General features: G+C 36.4%; 5 protein-coding genes across 5 annotated transcripts; 2 read left to right on the top strand and 3 right to left on the bottom strand.

Annotated features, from left to right (window-relative positions):
• Nucleotides 1-1,218: 1,218 nt before the first annotated feature.
• On the bottom strand, nucleotides 1,219-11,641 carry LOC123320838 (integrator complex subunit 2). The gene is made up of 11 exons (XM_044908292.1): nucleotides 10,842-11,641; nucleotides 10,527-10,788; nucleotides 10,261-10,470; nucleotides 10,050-10,209; nucleotides 9,278-9,652; nucleotides 8,600-9,149; nucleotides 8,028-8,323; nucleotides 7,780-7,977; nucleotides 2,081-2,248; nucleotides 1,785-1,998; nucleotides 1,219-1,655 (listed from the first exon to the last, which is right to left on the bottom strand). The coding sequence occupies exons 1-11, from the start codon at nucleotides 11,497-11,499 to the stop codon at nucleotides 1,348-1,350; spliced, it is 3,399 nt and encodes a 1,132-aa protein (XP_044764227.1). The 5' UTR covers nucleotides 11,500-11,641; the 3' UTR covers nucleotides 1,219-1,347.
• LOC123320837 (probable ATP-dependent RNA helicase DHX34) lies at nucleotides 4,026-7,607 on the bottom strand. The gene has a single exon (XM_044908291.1). It carries the CDS (start codon nucleotides 7,556-7,558, stop codon nucleotides 4,157-4,159), a length of 3,402 nt encoding a protein of 1,133 aa, XP_044764226.1. The 5' UTR covers nucleotides 7,559-7,607; the 3' UTR covers nucleotides 4,026-4,156.
• Nucleotides 11,642-11,799: 158 nt separating the features above from the next.
• LOC123320841 (ras-related protein Rab-35) lies at nucleotides 11,800-14,062 on the top strand. The gene is made up of 4 exons (XM_044908295.1): nucleotides 11,800-12,017; nucleotides 12,221-12,395; nucleotides 12,456-12,580; nucleotides 12,635-14,062. The coding sequence occupies exons 1-4, from the start codon at nucleotides 11,966-11,968 to the stop codon at nucleotides 12,886-12,888; spliced, it is 606 nt and encodes a 201-aa protein (XP_044764230.1). The 5' UTR covers nucleotides 11,800-11,965; the 3' UTR covers nucleotides 12,889-14,062.
• A 91-nt stretch (nucleotides 14,063-14,153) lies between these two features.
• LOC123320840 (shootin-1-like) lies at nucleotides 14,154-16,413 on the top strand. The gene is made up of 4 exons (XM_044908294.1): nucleotides 14,154-14,609; nucleotides 14,914-15,346; nucleotides 15,468-15,950; nucleotides 16,300-16,413. Exons 1-4 carry the CDS (start codon nucleotides 14,194-14,196, stop codon nucleotides 16,312-16,314), a joined length of 1,347 nt encoding a protein of 448 aa, XP_044764229.1. The 5' UTR covers nucleotides 14,154-14,193; the 3' UTR covers nucleotides 16,315-16,413.
• LOC123320839 (PHD finger protein 12) lies at nucleotides 16,402-20,925 on the bottom strand. The gene is made up of 8 exons (XM_044908293.1): nucleotides 20,565-20,925; nucleotides 20,265-20,446; nucleotides 19,952-20,214; nucleotides 19,522-19,757; nucleotides 18,927-19,464; nucleotides 17,679-17,955; nucleotides 17,390-17,597; nucleotides 16,402-17,333 (listed from the first exon to the last, which is right to left on the bottom strand). The coding sequence occupies exons 1-8, from the start codon at nucleotides 20,610-20,612 to the stop codon at nucleotides 16,935-16,937; spliced, it is 2,151 nt and encodes a 716-aa protein (XP_044764228.1). The 5' UTR covers nucleotides 20,613-20,925; the 3' UTR covers nucleotides 16,402-16,934.
• Nucleotides 20,926-21,028: the final 103 nt, after the last annotated feature.

Raw genomic sequence — 21,028 nt, 5'->3', positions numbered from 1 at the left:
TAAGCACCTAGTGGAAGAAATAAGAGGGGAAAATCAGCTGATCTAGAGGGTTGGAAAATAGCTATCTGTGAGCGTACCGCTACATCTCGACGGCCGCGCAAAATACCAAATGAAAGACGAATAAACTGAGCGCGACCAAGAAATACTCTCGACGAGAGAGCCAGATCAGAAATAAAATTACAAGAAGCTTCAGAAATTCGAGATCTTTGACGTTTACCAACGAATCTAAGAAGACAGTCGTCAATTTGACAAAAATGAGGTTAGCACCCAGGACAGCCAGGGGTGGGTAGTACCGATTCAATTCATCGATAGCGATGATTAGTGTTTCAACGGCCTCGGTATTTATGAAATTCATTTTATTTTGGTTTTATTGGGACTGATAGAAGCACATTGAATACATGAAGAGCCACAACTATTATATCTTGCCTTCTCCTTATACATATACAATGGCTAAAATTGGAACATTGATGCTAAGAAAACTTATCCAAGTTGAACTGAAAATCAGAAATGATTTTCAAAATGAATTTTGCGTGAATGTTATCGAAATTCATATGTATATCAATCTACAAGGTGAAAAAAAGTCCTTCCTGGGGGAAACAGATCTGGTTTTTGTGTAAATCCATTCATTTTGAGGTAATATATCGAAGATTTGCAAAGGATGCAAATTATGAAAACTTCACTAAGCTTTCCCCATCGTCACGAGATAGATGAAGATATTTTCAACAGATTAAGATATATTTTTAATGAAAACTCTTATTGAAACACAAAAATATTCTTCGTTCCTCAATGTAAACAAACAAAAGTGTATTTAACTTTTCATTTACAAAAATTGACACAAGGGGGCGTATCGCTTGTTTGCATTTCTCAGTAAGGCGAATCGGCCAAAAAAAGGTGGATCTAATGCTTAGGAGAGGCGAGGGGTAGAATGCGATGATTCAGAGGTTTCGCAAATCGCTGAATCTGACCAAACCGTATCTCTCTTTGTCTCTCCTTTGACCGTGAGAAGGTAACACTCGTTATCTGGTGTTTTTATAAAGGATTTTACATGAACTCACGAAGCGCTTCTAAATTCTCTAGGTAGAAACCAGTGTATTAAATCTACCGATCCACTTTAACCCTGTTCATCTACAACTGCAGTCGATCGTTCTGCATTTCCCCACTAGAAGGAACCTGAGACCAACAATCTCCAAACTACTTGATGGAAAAAAAATGACCACAATCAAAACAACAGTATATTAAAAATTTTCACATAACCTCCTTCGAAGCAGGCATCAACTATTTCATCATGCACCACTGAAAGGGCATCCATCAAACCGACAAAACGAACTCAAAACGCAAAAACGTCCCCTATACCAGCAGATTATTCGAAGTCTGCTTGTACACCTCCGGTTTCAACACCGCCTTGTCCAGGATTTCGGAGAAGGTCTTCTGGGTCAGGTCGCACAGTTCCCTGCTCTCCTGAGCAGATATCTCCAGACTCTTACCGAGATGAGCGTCGAAATGGGACGCCAAGGAAGCCTGCGATTCGGATATCTTGGCCAGTTGCATCAGTAGGTTCATTATGTCCGGAACCAAGGGCGGAAAGGCCTCGCTGATACGCACCAGGGCTGGTAGGATGGGAGTGAACAGTTTTACCCTCTGCCCGCAAGACAGCCCTTCGAAAGAAATACGTTTTTACGCGTGTAAAGAATTATTGAACCTCAATCTTCTAGTTCTACATGACAGTTTGTTTTTTAATGTATTATTATCGTAAATACTACGATAATAAAGTGTGGTAAACTTACCTCCCAGAAGGGCGTAGAGAAGATTCAAAGCCGTCACGCAGTTATTCAGGTTTTTGGGCAAGGCGTACTGGACGGAGAGGTGAGACAGCAACTGTATGGCGAATATTTGTTTCTTCAAACTGGGCTGTTGCATCAGTTCCACGATAAAATCGGCGCAAATATGCATGGAAGGAATTCCTTTGACGGTCACAGCAAGTAATTCGCTAGGGTAGCCCTGTGAACAAGTACATCAGATAAGACAGGAAGAGAAACGCTATCGGATGATCAAATTCCAATTGTTTTGATGAGGTAAGTACCTGGAAATGAACGAGTGTGGCCAAGCCAGCTTCGGCAATGAAGACTTGATGAATGTAACTGCAAACTAGGGAACGCACTTCTTGAAGCGCCCATTGCTGGCCAGGAACAGTTACGTCCTGCTCAGTTTCCAAGCAGGACTCCAAGAGCATCTGTACCGCTGCACTTTCCTAAAAAAGAAGAAAATACTTAATTCAAAGAATTATACCCTTTGATCTTCATATTCAGATTGAAAGAAAATCTCCCCAATAATCAGGGTCATTCATTCTTAACCTCAACCAAAATTATGGAAAGCTAAAAGATATATCTCCATAAAATTCATTTGCAGTGTGTTATCACGGGAAAATCTAAAATAATTTCAAGTCCCAAGTCCAACAGGCGTAGCTATCAATTTAGTTTCTTCATCTATAGGTCTAGATTTCGTCTGTATGAGTCTCATAGGCGAATGTTGGGAGCAGGGTCAACGGTATAAACATTTCACGACGTCAACAAAACTCTTTTAGGTGATGGCTCAGTGTGCGTTTGGGGTACATTGTTTTTAATGACGCAACCATGACAGCGGTAAGATATTGTTCGAAATTCGAACATTATTCTAAAAAAATAATCAAGTTCAATAATATGGAAAATTCCATCTGAATTATTCACAAAACTGGGTCACGCCGAGCGAGCCGTCGATCTACCGAATTCTGCTGACTGGCTAGAAACAATTGATGCAACCGGGGACTCCGTCAGTGCAGTAATACCAAATATGGCAATGTTATTTCTATCGTTATTATTCAATTTAGTATATAAGCGTAGACTGTAAATAATAAAATCATCATTCATCCTTAGTTTGATCAATATACCTCTTGGGCAACTGTGGAGTTAAGACATTCCCTTGAACGTTCTGAGTCTGGTCGTTCAGTTGCCCTAAACTTCAAGCAAGTGTTGTTTCAACCAAAGAAACAACATTTTTTGGTCCTTCGAGCCGGATGCTGTTGTTGGCTCTGGAGGGCTTCTGCTGGCGCTGGATTTGGCTCTGGAAGGCTTCCCCACAGGCGTTGATGATTTGATTGAGATTAGGGTCGTAAATCCTTAGCTCTCATTTTTTCCAGTGGACTCGGTGTGTTCCCTGGCTTTTTTGAATTTTTGATCAGGAAGGCTCGTTCACGGGCTCGGATTTGGCGCTTGATGGCTTCTTCACGGATGCTGTTGTTGGCTCTGGAGGGCTTCTGCTGGCGCTGGATTTGGCTCTGGAAGGCTTCCCCACAGGCGTTGATGATTTGATCGAGATTAGGGGCGTAAATCCTTTCTCTCGATCCGGCTCGAAGGACCAAAAATTGTTGTTTCCACAGATATAGTAATTTGATAGTAGAATCTATTATTGTTCTCTTTGTCGCATCCATCGGCTAATATTTTATGTTAATTGACAAAATTGCGAATGACCGAATAGAACTGAATGGCATTAACCAAATTGATTGGGCCACTGCCTCTCCAGAACAAAATTGTATTGAAAATGTCTGGTCTGTAAAGTCCCAGCAAATACACCGTTTACCTGACCCACCGCTGACATTACAACAGCTCGCCAATGCTTTGACGGACATTTGAAAAGAATTTCTTAAATTTGCATTGATAATCTCATGAACACAATGCCGAATAGAGAACTATGAAGAGCGAGATTTCAAGGTCTTCGTAACACAAGCCACTTTTTTGAAGCCTGCGGACTCCACCATGTAGAATCTTCATTCTTTTCCTATGATGCTGATCTGAAGAAATCTTGCTTTTACTGTTGCCATTTCATGTAGGTTTATTGTATGTATTGATATACAAACTAGTTTTTTATTTCGCTCCATAATATATTATTACATTTACGCAAATTATCCATTTCGATTTTTGAGCAGTGTATTATAATTATTAATTTATTTTTCAGTCGATTAATATTGAAAAAATTAGTTAAGGAAGAAATCGTTTTCAATTTTTTGAAATTTATTCAATAAATAAATTACAAATAAAACTCATCATACTTCATATATACAAGCTTCTTAATTTAATTCTTCCACCCTTAAATAAATAAATTATCACAGTTTCAACTGAATACATCAATTACAAGATTTCTTATGTTTTAAAATATCCACAGGCGTTAACAACAATTTCTGTCCGCACTTCTCGCATTCGAACGTCTTCGAATTAGGTTTAACCACAACTTGAGAACCTTCCGATTGATCTGTCTCTTCCTTTTCACTGTCCTTCATTTTCTTGCACTTAACTTCGTGTTGGAGCCGCTTGAAAATCGAACAACCCATGATTTCAGCACCGCAAACCTCACAGACGAACGCCTCCCCTAAAATCGTCTCTTCCAGGTCCCAAGCCCATTCTTCATCGATCAAACAATCGTAAATGATGTTTTCCGTGAGATTAACACCGCCAAATTCCTGATTTTCCACTATAGTAAAATCCTCATCGAAAGGATTGAAGGATGGGTCCTCGTTCTGGAAGAACGCACTCTCCCTTTTGAATATTATCTTCAGGTCGGCGGTCAACAATCTTTTGATGTTATAACTCACGTCCGTACTCATAAACGAAATCAAATCTTCTATAAAATAGAATACATCCTTTTTGTTCATCTCGGACGTTTCCAATTTCGCCAGCTTCTTCTCCAAGTTTTTAATCCACTTCTGCCTCAATGCCGTAGACATTTTCAACAATTTCTTCCCCTGTCCATAATAAGGAACGTCCACGCTCAAAAAATCGTCGAACACGAACTTCGTAAAGCTGGAATTCGTGCAAATCCTCTTCCCGAACAACATCAACGTTTGCAAGGCGGGCATTCGGAAACAATTCATCAGGTAGACCTTCTTCGTTTCCAAGATCGACTGATAGACCAGCACTTGGTGTTTGCGACTGATCGGCCTGTTACTGAAGTAGTTCGGGGGTGGTACCTCGATGTCGTCATTGTGAAGCTGCAAGATCTCCGGATTCGTAACAAAAAAGCTCGTGGGCCGGAGGAACAAGAAGTTTTTGGACTTGGTGTGGAATAATCTTTCAGAAACTGTTTTCGATGAGTTATGTTCGTCCTCCACCGCTACTTGTGGGTATAAACCACTGGTTAGAATCAATTTCAACAGCATCACGTCTTTGAAACTGTCGGCCGAAGTTTCCTCCAGTAAAGTTTGCAATTTCTTAAAATCGTTCGATATTCTAAACTCCACATCCCTTATGTCACTCTTGTCGTCTTCTTCGTCGTATTCATTGAAATTTGCGTATTTCAACTGCTTTCTTCTCCTCGTTTTATCCTCTTGTTTCATTTGGTATCTCATCGATTTCAAATTTTTCAGTTCACCGTGCCTTATAGACCTTTCTCCACTCGATAAATTAGGTTCCAATTCTTTGGTCAACAGATCGGCTTCGCTTAAAATATCTCTGAATTGTTCTAGTAATTTTGTCACCTCATAGAATCTTTGTTCTTCCAAACATCGTTTCTTGGCCCATTTCCTAGAACTTTCGGTGTTTGAATGTTTAGAAATAGGCGTCGAAGATTGTTTAACATTCAACCATTCCTTGTAGAAATTGAGATACGTCAAGGGGTCACCGTGAGATGATTCCAAAGGTTTTCTTAGATTCTCGGCATCTAAATTCTTATGAGCCGTTTGAGATATGGGACTCTGAACGCTCAGTAAAGCAGCTAAGGCAAGAACAGAGTTAACCTTACCGAAAACTGTGGATAGAATTAACATCTTCCCAATTGTTAAATCTACTGGTAAAGTGCTCAAAGCTTGACCCAAAGGTGTCAACTGTAAGGTATCGTTATCCAAACCTAACGCACCACTGAATTTCAACTTCTCAACCGCTTGCTCCAGACTCTTAGCGCTGGGTTTCTCCAAAAATGGAAAATGCGTGATATCGTTCAACCCCAAAGAAATCATGTACAAAATCAAGCTTTCCAAAGGAACCAAATGAATCTCAGCAGGTGTAAAAGCTTCAAACTTACTGTAGTCTTCTTCCGAATACAATCTAAAACAAACACCAGGACCAGTTCTCCCAGCACGTCCCATCCTCTGTTTCGCAGAATCCTGAGAAATGTTCATCTCTGACAATTTACTGACACCCCCGTTAGTGTGGTACATCATCCTGTTCACTTTACCAGAGTCTATTACAAATCTTATACCATCTATAGTCACTGAAGTTTCAGCAATATTCGTTGAAATTATACACTTTCTTATACCTTCAGGAGGATAATCGAATACCTTGTCTTGATCCTCCAAACTCAAGGTACTATGAAGGGGAAGTACAATCCAATTTTTCTTATGTTCGCTGTACTCCAGAACAGCATCGGCCAACTTTGATATTTCATTGAAACCATTCAAGAAAATCAACATGTCGCCTTTTTGATTCGGAGGATACTTCTCATCAATCATCTGGATGATTTGAAGGTAAGGAGTACAATTGAATTTATCCTTCTGTCTTTCATAGGGATCTTTCACAATAGGTCTATAATTTATCTCAATTGGATATAATCTTCCTGGAACTTGTATCACTTGAACGTTTTCTTCAGAAAAATAGTTTTGAAACAATTCCAAATTGATTGTTGCCGACATCAGTATTAATTTGAAGTCATTCCTTTTGTACAATAAACATTTCATTACTCCTACCAGAAAATCGCTGAATAAATGCCTTTCGTGCACTTCATCCAAAATTATAACATCGTAAGAATTCAATGTGGTTTCTTCACTGGCTTGCCTCAATAAAAGACCTTCTGTCATGAAAATTATAGCTGTATCTGCCCTTTTGGATTTCTCGAACTTTATCTGGTAGCCAACTGTGCTTTTAAATTCTGTCAGTGTCTCATATGCTACTCTTTTAGATAGTGAGATACAAGCTATTCTTCTAGGTTGTGTACAAACTATTTTTTTATAGCCAGCTTCCATAACATACTGAGGTACTTGTGTTGATTTCCCACAACCTGTGTCTCCAGCAATCAGCAATACTCTCGATTCTTCCAATTTTTGAATGATCTCGTTCTTATACTGAGCTATCGGCAGCTCACTCTGAGCCTTCCTCAGTTTCTTCAATTTCGCAAACTTCGTTTTCTGTTGAAAATCGTTGTAAATTTTTATGACCAGCATGAATTCTCTGAAGTCTTCATAGCGAATCATCACTTTCCTTCCATTCTTATCTAATACTGGGAGTCTATCGAACAAAATGCTAAATTTATCGGTAAACTCAACATTTAGAAGAAAACTCCTATTGAATTCGGGTGTTTTGCCTTGCTGTCGATTCCGATACTTCTCGAAAAACCTCCAGAAGTCCTCAACATTCTGTATATTTGCGTGTTCCTGCAAGAATCTTCTCAGCTCGTACTTGTAAGTGTCTATATTTCGGTTTTCTGGCGACGATGAACGCCTACGTTTATGACGTTCTTCGTGCCCCGAAGAAGAATGACGTTTTCGTTTATCCCTGTATTTGTTTTCCTCCGAAAACGAATATTTGCGCCTATCGCTCATTTTTCTTCGATTCAAAAATCAAATTCCCAAACAATAACAAAACAGTGAGGTTAAGGTAGGGATTGGCAAAAACATCGATATATCGATATTTTTCAGAAAATGAAAATATTTCTATGTTCCAAGAAAGGAAACCATAGAATCGCATTCTTATTTTATCCTCCGACTTTGAAAACTAAAAGGAGGATTTGTTGGAAGAGACAAAAACTAGAAATACAACTAACCTGAGCATCAATCGTTGCTTTACATATACTTTCTCGATCTGGCTCCACCATAACTTGTCCACTGGGGTCTAACTTAGGGTTGGCCTGAAGATGTTGCAAAAGCTGACTTCTTGACGATGCTAAGCTAGCTCTCAGCACCCTCAAAACAATGGCATACATTGGAGCGCATCTGAAAACCCGTTCGTCGCATCTAAGTATCTGAAAGAAAGTGATATTACTCATCGATAACTTGACTTAAAGTCTTTTACCTGGAGGGGATCTTCGGCTACATCTATCCTGGTCAAGCTGCTAAAGTCATCGACTAAATTCTTAACGGTCAATACCCACAGTCTGCGCGGCAATACCGTGTTCATCCTCAACCAGATATCCTTGTAAAGGTCCTGGATGTATCTGGGTACCTTATCTCCCAAGACATTCCTAGCATAATAGGTGAAGACTTCAGCAAACGGCCATATATCGATCGGTTCGTGTTTAAGGAGAGTTTGAAGCACTGAATTTAACTTGGATGGACTCTCTTCGATGTTGTTGAATGCCTCTACAAGACCTAAAACGTTTCAAAAAAGTTTATGGACTACCCATAGAGCTTCTCTGCGTCATAGACTTATTATTATTTGTCTATGTTCATCTGCAATAAATACGAGAAACCATAGACTAAATGAACACAGACTTATCGTAGGACACAGACATAGGCGTAACTTCGACTGGGCGTTCACGATTGAAATCTGTTTTTTTATCGATTTTAACGGATAATTGTCATGGATGGTTCTGCGCGCATATTTTAAAGTTTTTCGTTTGCATATATCAAAAGATCAAAACTTACTAATTTCCGAGACATGCTCTGGTCTATTTTCCACAGTCATGGAAATGTCGTCTAACCAATCTTCGACAAGGGCTAAATGCGGGAAATGGGTGGCAAGTAGCTTCAAAAGAGGTCCAAACAATCCGGAATACGAGCTCTGGTCTTTCTGAGCGTGATGAAGAAGATACTTGATGGGCAGCTCGGACATGAATTCGGAACTGTAAATCTTGACTTTCCTGTTGTGGGCCGCGAGCACCTGAGCGTTGTTGAGTCTGCAGTCCTCGTACAACAACAGATAATAAAGCAGGAGAAGTTGGGGTGTTAAACTTGTGTTATCGACTACGACGTCTTTATCTTCCATGCTGTTATCGAAGTCCATCGTGAATATGGATTTTTTCTGGTCGAAATACTGGCCAAAGATGGAGCTTTGGAAGACCCTACGGATTTCGTTCTCCGTGAGTGGTTTGTTGGTATGCTCTGCGTTCTTGTTGGTCGGGACTATGATGCTGTTAACGAATACCTCCACAAGGAGAGGTAGTACAGAATGAAGAGGACTGACGCTGGTACAAATCTAAAAGAATGCCAAAAAAATTTAAATAAACACTGAACGATGTATGAAACAATAAAATTTTCACCCAGGAAATTCAAAACACCCCGAAGTCAGGTTAGATACCAGAAAAATTCCAAATTGCTGCTCACCTGTTTATAAATCCAGTTCTTGATGTTAACGTTGTGCTTCGCAAACGCCCTGGATTTCAAAAGTTGGTGTATACAATGTATCGGCAGAAATCCGCTCATGTTTGCGTTCAGATTATTTGTGACTGGCACCTTTATGGCATGCGCAGTTACAACCTGTTCGGTGAAAATTTCCAGGGTGAAAACTTGCTTCATCCTGGTCATATTGTTATGTCTGATCGGTATTTTCATACCTAGGGTTGCACAGACTAAATCACAGATGGCGCTGAGCTGGTTGCTGTGGAAATGAATAGCCATTAGGAGGAGCATCTCGCCAAAGGAGGCCGTAACTCCACTAGCCGACTCAAAGTAGGCTTCTTCATTAACCAACCATTGTACCTTGGGAGAAAATCAAAAATAAGAAACCAAAACAGACTATAGATCTCTTCTGAAATGGTTACCTTAATGTGATAATAGAATATTGTATTTTCAAGCAAAGTTTTGACATTATTTTGGTGTTTTTCTTATATAATTTGTTCTGGCATTTATGGTTTACTCACAGAGAACCTGAACTATGTGTTCTATGGTACTATCAATGTTTTATACTCTATGTGAAGTTACAGATCACAATAGTTTTAATAACTAACAAAACCATCAATATTATGCACAAACCACACAAAAAATCTGCAATAATATCAAAAAACTTACTTTTTATTGAGTATTTACAAGATTGCCAAGCATTACTGAACCTATCCATTATCAAAAAATGTTAAAATTTCACTTGATATCCACTTACCCATTCTATGCTCTTTCTTTCGTGTTCTTGCAAAGATATCAAAGAAGGGCAAGCTATTAACATGCAGAGACCGATCGACACAAATCTCACGCCTGCTGGTGTTGGACTTGGATGAGACGTCAATAATTTTATTATTAAGTTAACTTCTTCATCTTGGAACCTAACAGAAAGTTTTTGTAGCGAAATAAAAAATATTATGCAAGGAACTCACTTGATTGCTGCTATTCCTCTCAGAGCACAATATAATCTTAGTAAAGCGGAGGCCTGAACAATCATATTGTCTGGTAGATGGCTTTCCATCGAAGCATCCAAGATCACTTGTAATCTATGCAATAGTTCATCTCTCAACTGTTGGAGAGCGTTACTTGGGGCTTCACCTTTGCGTTTTTGGCCTGTACGTATAAATAGGGCAATCCAGTTTCTGTGAATTTCAGAGAGTGTAAGAATTGTTTTATACATCAATTTTTAATATCTCACCTTATAGACTGATCATTCCCCAGTAACAATCCGGAAATAAATGCTACCATGTCACTATCATCAATGTCTGGGTTCTTACTACAATGTTCTAGGGATAGAGTTATAGCGAGAGCTGGCATTCGGCACAACTCAACACATTTATTGCGAACTGTCAACGCCTGAGAAGGATTCATTGTACAAAGCAAAGATATTGCATTGGCTCTGGCCAAACTACTGATACTTTCTTCTTGTTTTTCACCAGATTGTATCAGAAATGTACTAACTGAAGAAATATTCATTTTATAAAACATTTTTTTACACCTGATAGACTCTTACCTTCTTTAAAACTATCTGGAAAATTCGCTACAATTCTACATATTATAGCATAGCCATTATGAACATGAAGAAGAATTTCAACTATACTGATTATATTTAGAGTCGTTGGTAGCTCAGCTAAGGCAATACAGATGATATCTGATAACTCCTCAGAAAAAATATCATTGTCAAAGAGATCTGATGCTTTCATGTAAGAATCGTAATCATTAGAACCATCCAAAGGTTCCTGAATTTGTGTTTGAATATATAAGAGCTCTCCTAACAAAATGCTTAATCTCCTTGTCATATCACTGCGTTCATATTCCAATGCCATGCTAGTATTGAGGAGATTTCCAATTAAGATGGAATCATTAAGACAAGTATTCCCCTTCTGCCTTAACTGTTGTTCTTTCCTCACATCTACTTCCAATTTATGAAAATCGATAGATAACAACGCAACTATGGAGTTCACTAATTCCATTCCAGAAACAATAGTTAATATGTCGATTTTCATATTGGTGCACTTTTTAGAAGTGTCTAAGGGTGAAATGAGCCCCATTCTTACTAGACAGGGCAATACAGGTCTAATTTCTTGTTCGGTACATTTTGCCAATTCGTTCATGTCTACATTCTGAATAGCCCTGAAGACTTTCGGGTCAACGCCAGCACTGAACGTCATTTTGCGAGCTTGATTTAATTGAGCGTTTTATTCTATCAGTTCATGATTTAAAACTTATTTTAATTCAACTTTTCTGTTAGTAAATAATGAATATTTTGATTTAAGTATTAGGTTATCTCATAGAACGTAATAACCGGTTCCTTTACTTACTCTTTTTTAGATCATTGAGTTTTTGGTGACCAAAAACGTATTTTCAACATGACATTTGAACTACGATTTTCTTCTTCTTCCTTTTTCTATGTGTTTGGCAACTATTTGAACTACGATAATTTTCCGAGCGTTGATAGTCTGCTTTGTAAACGTCAAATGTCACAAAATCCATGTTCGCTGTCTGTCCGTTGTGTGATTATTTCCCTGGATTAATAAAAAATAAAAGCTATGTGTGAATCACTCCAATAGTTTGTAGTGATATTATTAATGAATCTTTGCATTAGCTAATGAGAAAAAATTAATAAAAGCATCAGATATGGCTAGAGATTACGATCATTTATTTAAATTACTCATAATTGGAGATAGTGGTAAGTTAGAGTGGGTGGGGTCAAAAGGCCAATTTATTAGAAATAATTTCTTGATATTTGTTATGATTTCGTACCAATCCATCCCTCAGCTATTGTTTAATGTTGTGGAAAAGGTCGGTGATTTTATTCAATATTTTTATGACAAATTTAGACATGATAAGATTCATATTCTGATAACACTTATCATTGTGTCTGTATTGTAGGCGTTGGAAAAAGTTCTCTCTTATTGAGATTTGCTGATAATACTTTTACTGGAAATTATATAACTACCATAGGAGTAGACTTTAAAATTAAAACTATCAATATAGATGGTCAAAAAGTAAAATTGCAAATTTGGGACACTGCTGGTCAGGAGAGGTTCAGAACCATCACAAGCACGTAAGTTCGCTTTAAATTATTCTACCTACTGGGGGTAAAGCAATTAAAATTTTTCAACAGATACTACAGAGGAACCCATGGTGTTATAGTTGTTTATGATGTTACTAATGGAGAATCATTTGCTAATGTAAAGAGATGGTTGCATGAAATAGAACAGAACTGCGACGTAGTTAATAGAGTATTAGGTGAGCTAAATATAAAGAATTTTTGTATCTTCAATTGAACTATTTTTATTTTAGTTGGTAACAAAAATGACACACCTGAGAGAAAAGTAGTGTTGACTGAAGATGCTCAGAGATTTGCAGATACCATGAACATTCAATTATTTGAAACCTCTGCCAAAGATAATATGAATGTAGAAGACATGTTCCTTGCCATAACACGCTTAGTCTTGAGGTCCAAGAGGGAAATGAAAGAAAGACAGAATTTCACTCAGGGTGACACAGTCAATTTAAGAAAGAACAACAAACAAGGGAAGAAAAAGTGTTGTTAAAACAGTATTAAACAAAGTCAAGCCAAAATGTTATGTGAAAGTGGATCGTTTTGTGATTGCATTGAAGGTGTTTATTTTACTTTTATTAGTCGATTCATCGTCTTCGTTATGAATTAAATATAGGGATCTCAGTTTTACGGTGAACAAATTTTAGAGCTTGGTGGATCGAGGTGAAGTAATCAAATTATTTTATCTCTCTACAGGGAGTAACCAATGTGAGCTGAAATTATTTCTACACATGTTAATATAGCGGTTTTTTATCAATTTTCAATTTCAAACATTGCAAGATCAAATGAATTGCAGTTGAAAGAATTCTTTCAAAATACGAACATGATAATAGACTTAATTAAAGCAACTTGTAGATATAAATATTTTGTATGCTGGGCTTCTTTTTAAAAATCAAATGAACATAATTTTAAAATTGTAAAGGTATTATGAAGAGATTATTGAATCTAGATTTAGATGTAAACGTTTTTCTTCAATGTTGCATTTTATATTTTCCACTGGTAAATATTCCGAACATTTTCAGAAATTCAGTTCCTCTTATTGTGTTATTTTATTTATTTTTAATCAACTTGGTATATTTACAAAAAAAATAATGATAATTGAAAGAATACCAAGGTAAAATGTTGCATTTAGCAAAATCTCAAATTTGCCTATTTTTTTTAATAGAAATAATATTTTGTATACTCTGTATATATGTATTATATTAGTGAAATAAGGAAGTAGTCAATGAATTGTGTCTATAAAGAACGCATCGAAACCCCCCCAGATAATATTCCGAATTTATTCAAAGTTATATGATTTATACTACAAAAATTACTGTCAGTAACTTTCATCTAACTCAAAGAGGAGAGAGTTTTTGTTGTGTATATTTCAAGGTGAGTTTTTTTAAATATCGAATGAAAGTATGTAGTTCTTAGATAATGGTTTAAAGGAAATCCCGCTCTGAAAAACATATCCGAGTACAGTGTATGTTGCAATATTGAATTATCAACTTATCCTGAAAGTTAACCCTTATGAATTATATTAAAATGACATATTCCTTTATTTTTATGTTAATTAACTGAATTGTTTGAAATTCCTTTTATAAATATTGTTTACCCAGTATATATTATAATTTTTTGTTTACTCTACAATTACCGAAAAAATAAAGTTTAATGTGTTTCTGTAAGTTGAATTTTTATTTGAAAATGTCCAAAAAAACAATAACGTCAGATTGTCAATCGAAATTTCAGTAATTGAAAAAAAGCTTCAATGTCATCGGTTTGTCAAGTCCCTTGAGCTCAAAATACAAAAATCGAAATGGCAAGGATAAGGAAAGTAACAAAAACGAACAGAGGTGTAAACGCCTGTAACGAAGAACTTGCTGAAAGAAGATTAGATAGAAATTTGGTCGATGTCAATCTGTTGAACAGTAGGAAATTATGTAACAATGACAGGAACAGACGTATCCTGCTCACTTTGAAAAGTTACCCGAATTTATTTCAAAGTTACTACTTCTCCAACAATTTCCTACCTACCATGAGAAAATATTCGATCTCTACATCCACACAAACGTCTCAAAACGGAGGTTACAATCAGGAAACTTCGACAGTATCCACTCAAACCCACGTCCGGATGCAGCAAAGTGAAAAATTCAATATCAACATTAAAAGTTCAAGAAGATCGAAGTCTGACAGCAGTTTACTCAAGAACTTTTCACAGAAGGAAAAAAACAGGTTTAATTCATCAGATTCAAGATGGGAAATTTCGGGTTTGCATACAGAGTGTCCCAACCAAAATCAACCGTTCAAAATTTTAGTCTATTCATTGCACAAAATGAAAGTCATAACACAGTGACAAGATATACAGAACATGTTTTTGTTGGTTCACCCTGTACAAATTATAACTTCCAGACTCCATAATTTCTGAGAGAATAACTTATGAAGCTTTTTTCGGATTTTCCAAGCTATAAACACGATATTGTGGAATATAAAAGCCCAATTTAAGATGTTCTAAATCAGTACCGAATTTTCTTTACAGGACAAACAAATTGAACTCAGCAGAGGACAATGAAACACTGAAAAATCTTGTGAATGAATACAAGGAGAAGATTAACAAAAAAATTATTTTCCTGCATAGAAACGAAAATATAGGTAAACCTCAAACACTAAAATCGAAAGTAGCATTGAAAAAGGAAGGTAATCGTTTGATGCAACATAAGAGGATCAATAAGAGAACACGAATGAAGTTAAAATCAAGGGTATACACTAGAACAAAACCAAAAAGGCAATCTTACATCCACGAAATGAACAGAAAATTAACCGAAAAAGGAAAGTTGGAGAAGAACGAAGACTGTAGAGCTTCTTACCATAAATTCATCGATAAAGTGCAAAAGTACAGTTGGACGACAATATCAGAATGGTCATCTAAGCTGCTCACAATATTTTCAGACTTGGGAATCAGTCTTACCAAGGTGAATATTCACATTCTGACAGCCAGTTTCATGAACCAATTCTTTCAGCTCTATTAAAAAGGGAAACAAGCTTTAAAATTGATCATGAAACTTGCTGTTTTAAAAAGTCATCAATTTTCAGAGCGTAACGAACTTGTACAACTATTACGAATACCAAGGATGTACGCCCTCAGATACTCTATGTTACTGTCGAGATTTCCATCACAAAATAGACCATTTAATCTGGAAGATGAACCAACTGGAAAACAACCTTTACATATCCCAAGCGAAACTGAACGAGCAACAGAGAAAAATCGAAAACGCTGAAAGTTTAGAGATCCAAATCGAACAAATGAGACGTAAATTGGAATCCTACGATTCGCTCAAAGCAGAGTTGGCCGACCTCAAGAAGCGATTGAACGGAAGTTCCGCCGCTGGTGCACCACCAACACCCCCATTACCGCCACCTCCACCACCCCTACCTGTGTTCTCTCTGACAACGAACTGCGCATCTAAAACCTTCCTGAGGGTTGAACAGAACGACAGAAAGTTGATCAATTACGAGAATCCCAGACCGATCATAACTTTACAAGATATACTCAACGTTAAACTGAAGAAGATTTCAGTAAGTACAGACAGTAATGAACCTTTACAAATTTTTTTATTTAAAACCTTTTACTAACCTTTTCATGTACTGCCGTTCATGCCGTTCAAAATTAACCTTTAGTTGACCTACCATTCCATCAGGATTCATATTTCGTCCTCAAATTTGATTAATACTGCAGTCGTTTCCTTCTGGCTTGTAGATCTCTAAAATTATAAGTATCCTAAAATTTCGAATATTTTCATTTATGCACAAAAATATTTTGGCCGAAATTCATTGACTATTTCACATTTGAAAAGAGAGGAATGCTAAATATCATTGAACTTTCGATTAAAAATAAACGACAAAACTAATAATTGATTTCTTGCAGGTGACCAATGTTTAGGACAATTCAACAGAAATTATTAGTTATTTTTACAATATTATATTATTTTATACAGTATTTGAGATTGATTGTATAGCCATTAAACAATTTCATTTAAAAATTTTTTTATTCAACTATTTATAACACCTTAACTTGATTTTATATTACACATTATAAAATATATACAATAATAAAACTCTTCTTAGGAAAAAAATATAAATGAATTACTCTGACCATCGTAAAAGGATTTTTCACTCAAACTATACAATAACGAAAAATTAAATGTCACCAATGAAAAATTCAATTACTCAAGTACAACACAAATTCATCTTATTTTTAAAGTAAATAATTATCTCCTCAAACATTATGATGCAGTTCCGGACAGCTCTCGAAATCTCAAAAGCAGACTTATTACGATAATTTGAGATACCTTCGACATGAGAACAATTTGTTATCGGAACTTTATATAACCACCGACTTTAAATTCCTGCAGACTTCTTGGTTAAGCTATTGCATAAAATAAAAAAAAATGTATTTCAAGATCTCAAAACGCTCAGAACAAACTCCCTGTTTAAAACTTGAAAAAACTGCAACGATCCAACAAAACATTCATAGAGTAATTTCAACGAAAAAAAGGGCAATCATTCAACACACTCCACTATGGAAAACACAAATGAGACGCAACCGAACTTCAGCAAGGCCCCATGGTTCAAGATCGCAGAGCCTTCCCATCCAGTCTTACCCTCCTCGACGTTACAGCAACATTCAGACCTTTCTGTGCCATCCAGAGCAGTCATCTTTGCCTCGAAAGGATTCTTCTTGGTCCTGCACACTTTCCTCTTTTTGTCAATCATTTCCCTTACCTGGCTTTCCAGAGGGGAAGTTAGGTCAGATGATGCAGCGGTTCCATTAACTGGGGCCCCTCCTTCCTGATTTGTACATTTTTGTAGCCTATGTATCTGACTCTCGTTAGAATAGAATATGTTGTTGACGTATGTGCCATGTTGGGAGTAATTTATCAATTCGTAATGTTTGGAATACTGAAATTTCATAAATTATATCAACTTTTCAAATATTTACAATTACAGGTACTCACTTCATCATAAAAAATTACAGCATGTTTTGGGGATAAGTAGTTGCAATGTCCAAATCTCTCTAGATCTACGTCATTAGTTGACCCCTTTCCAATGTTAAGAACACGATATCTCATAGCCACAGCTTCCGGAAATCGTGTCGAAACGGTCGGTCTATAACCCATATAGCTGGCATCGTGTCTAACATCAGTAGGATCAACCTCAGATGTCCTAAGAACAGATTGGAATGATTTCGTGAACACTATGTTATTGCTATGCTTTATCGAGACATCAGTTCACAATTTTCCTTACCTGACATTGTAGAAATGCTTAGAGACGACAGGACATAAAATGGCACGAGCCCTTAAAGTTGACTTAATTTTTTTCCTCTTTGGGCTGGAGAAAACCTTACTTATTCTTTCAATATCAGCAGGCGTCAATAGTTCGCTAGGCAAAGGCATATTTTTCAATTTGTTCGAATTCAGGCAATGAGCAAACTCTTCAGATTTGTTGGGCTGGTTTAAGATATTCTGAATTTGTTGATATGCTAACAGTCTTATCAGTCTATCATCCAAATGGTCTAAATTTACTGTAAAATGAGTAGAAAAAAAGTTGAAAACGATGCGTCAAGAAAAGTTGATTTTCTAGTTTCACTATTATAAATGGGGTCGAAAAAGAAGTTACCTGAATGGGTAATTATATTACTAACACAATAAAACTAATGATTCAGGAATTATCAACATATAAACTTCCTCTATTGTATTGCTTTGAACAATAAGTTATTATCAACGATATAACTCATAAAACTTGTTTATTTCAATTAGAATACTATTATAAGGACCTACCCTGTAATGGAACTGATTTTAAATTATCAAATATCAAGAAGAGATATTTTTTGAGTTACAGATATTCAAAAATTCGAAAGAAATGCGCAGATCTAAACGAATTTGAAGCAAGGAAACATAGAATATTAATTGTCCAGTTATTACCTGAAATAACAGTGAATCATTTCAGTGATGAAACACTATAAAATTACGAATTTTGCGCTTTTTCCGTTTCTTAAAAATCATTCAAATTGAAAAAATACGACAAAAACAATTGGCATCCACTTTTTCAAAAATTTAAATGTACAACCATAGACAAATTAACTCTGTGAAGTTAGCTGACAGAATTCCGAAGTAGCGATGGCGGCCAGTGGCGTACACCAACAATTCAACGTAGCCCCATTTTTGCCGGAAAAATAATGCCGCAATTATTCAGAATACAGATTTCAGTGCACCCATCACCAATTATTCAAATTCAAGTTCGAATTTTATGCGGCAGTCTTATTTCGGCGAAAATAGGGCTAGGTTAAATAATTGGTATACGCCACTGACCGCCATCCGTGATTTTGTTAGCTAACTTCACACCGCACATTAGACTTCATAACTTTTTTCAACAAATTTCTATGGTTAACCTAACTTTTTTCGTATTTAAAATTTGAGAAACATATAAATACTAATTCATATAAAATTCTCATAAATCTTGTGAATGAATTGTTTAAATTACTTCTAGACTTACCATCACAGTATTCCTTTTTGACAATATCATCGTAAAAACTACCATTTATACATTCATTTTTTAAAAACCCATTAACAGTTCTTTCTTTGTCGACACTATAACTTTCAGTTTTTTTAACATTCTGAACACTATCACTAACAACAGCAATTTTTGCTTCTTCAAGTTTGATATCTTTATTACATGAACATTGTGTTTTATCATCATTACACGCATTGCATCTTGAACACCGCTCTTTCTCATTTTTGCCATCATATATGTCACTTAACTGCTTCTCATCTTCAACAACTGATACCCTCAAAACATCCCTCAGGCTTGGAAGGAGATTTACTGGCTTTTTATAGTGGTTTTTAACCATCTCAGGAATTTTAGCCCTGTTTTTCATGGTTAACCGAGTTTTGAACCTGAACGGAGGATGTTTTCTGTTAATTCTTCTGAAGAATTCTAATTTAATTGCATGCTGATCCACTGGCTCACTTGCAAATTTGTCCCACAACTTTATTCTTTCTGTCAAAGAAGTTGACTTCAAAAGAATGGAGTCCTGTTGAAATATTTATGAAATAAGCAGTACTTTATAGAGACAACTTTTTGTAATTACCAGAGCATGTTCAACATGTACTGGGCACATCCATCTTGTCAAAGGGGGTGCAGTAAGAGGAGGATCTAAACAGTCAAGATGAAAGTATAGCGAGCAATAATCACAAGCTATCAAAGGTGCCACCCTGCATGATTTTCCACATCCATAACATTTTTTAGCAGGGAGTGGAACAAGACCACTTGGTGTTTTGTCATATTCTCTGGAGTTCCTCTGGTTTTTACGCACTTCTGAAATATCTACACAACAAGATTAAAAGTAAATCTACCCTTGAAGAAGATCAGTAGATTAACTTGCTTCGATGAAGAGGATTTACAAGCAGTAGAAACACGGAGCTTCATGCTTATAAGAAGTGCCTACAATCTCTGCTACACCAGATACTTGTTAATAATGGGAATTATGATATTAATTTTCTAAATTTCAGTCAACTTACCTCTATCTGTACCAGGAAAGTCACAAGGCACACTCATGCTACGTGGCAATTCAAATTGCTTTGGATTCATTGAACTTGCAACCTCTATTAAAAGGTCCATTGGTGATAATTTTAATTTTTTTGAAGGTCTTGCTAAGGTACTGTCTGTTGAGCAAGACCTTTTGCTTCTTGTTAGAGGCACTGGATTTTGTGTTTTAGCATATATACAACTATGGCATAACCACTCTCCCAATGGTATATCATTACTTTCCAGAGGAGGATCACTTAAAACATTATTAGATAAAAAATTATGAGTCTTCGTATTTATACTTACTGGCACTGGAGATGAAAACTTGAAGGACATTTATCACAGCAGATCAAGTCGCCCCCTTCTCCACAAGCATCACAACTGTCATGATTATGACCTTTACCAGGTCTGCGGAAGTACGGATGTTGTTGTTGTTGAGCATCTTTAATATCATCATCAGTAGGTGGAGCTATTAGGGCTTGGATTTGCTAAAAATAAAGAGGATACTGATTGATACAGATAAAGAATTGTAGCTTATGAAATAAATCCGCCATTTTATAGTATTATCAAGGATACATGTCGATAGAATGTTAGAAAGTAGCTCACATCCATAAGACCACCAGAGGTGTCCATATCATATACTACGTTCGCCATATCTTTTGATACTTTGATTCCTTGGTACTACATCGAAAATATCTCATCCAATGGTCCACAATCGTTCAAAATAAGGTGATTTGTTAGGCCCATTCAAACATCAGTAGTCAAACAACCATTATATTGCCTCGGAATATCAAGCTAGCCTCGAAAAAATTATGTCATTTGATAAAAGCACTGCCATATATTATAAAAAACACTGTAAATTTAGTCTAGCACAAGCTCTTCTGTTTTTAATTTACAATTTCATCAAAAATTTGACATAGTGGCGCTAAATAGTCGCCATTTTGAACTGAAACACAGAACAAAAAAAATTTCAACTGTCTACGTTGAAAACCTATTTTGGAGATAATTATCTTAAAAAATTGTTATTTGATATGAAATGAACATACATCCACTTATAATAAAGTAATTAT

This window comes from Coccinella septempunctata, chromosome 9 (assembly GCF_907165205.1).
Source record: "Coccinella septempunctata chromosome 9, icCocSept1.1, whole genome shotgun sequence".
Classification (NCBI taxonomy): Eukaryota; Metazoa; Arthropoda; class Insecta; order Coleoptera; family Coccinellidae; genus Coccinella; species Coccinella septempunctata.
Note: the sequence above shows the minus strand (reverse complement) of the source record. Positions and strands in the feature narration are given on the sequence as shown.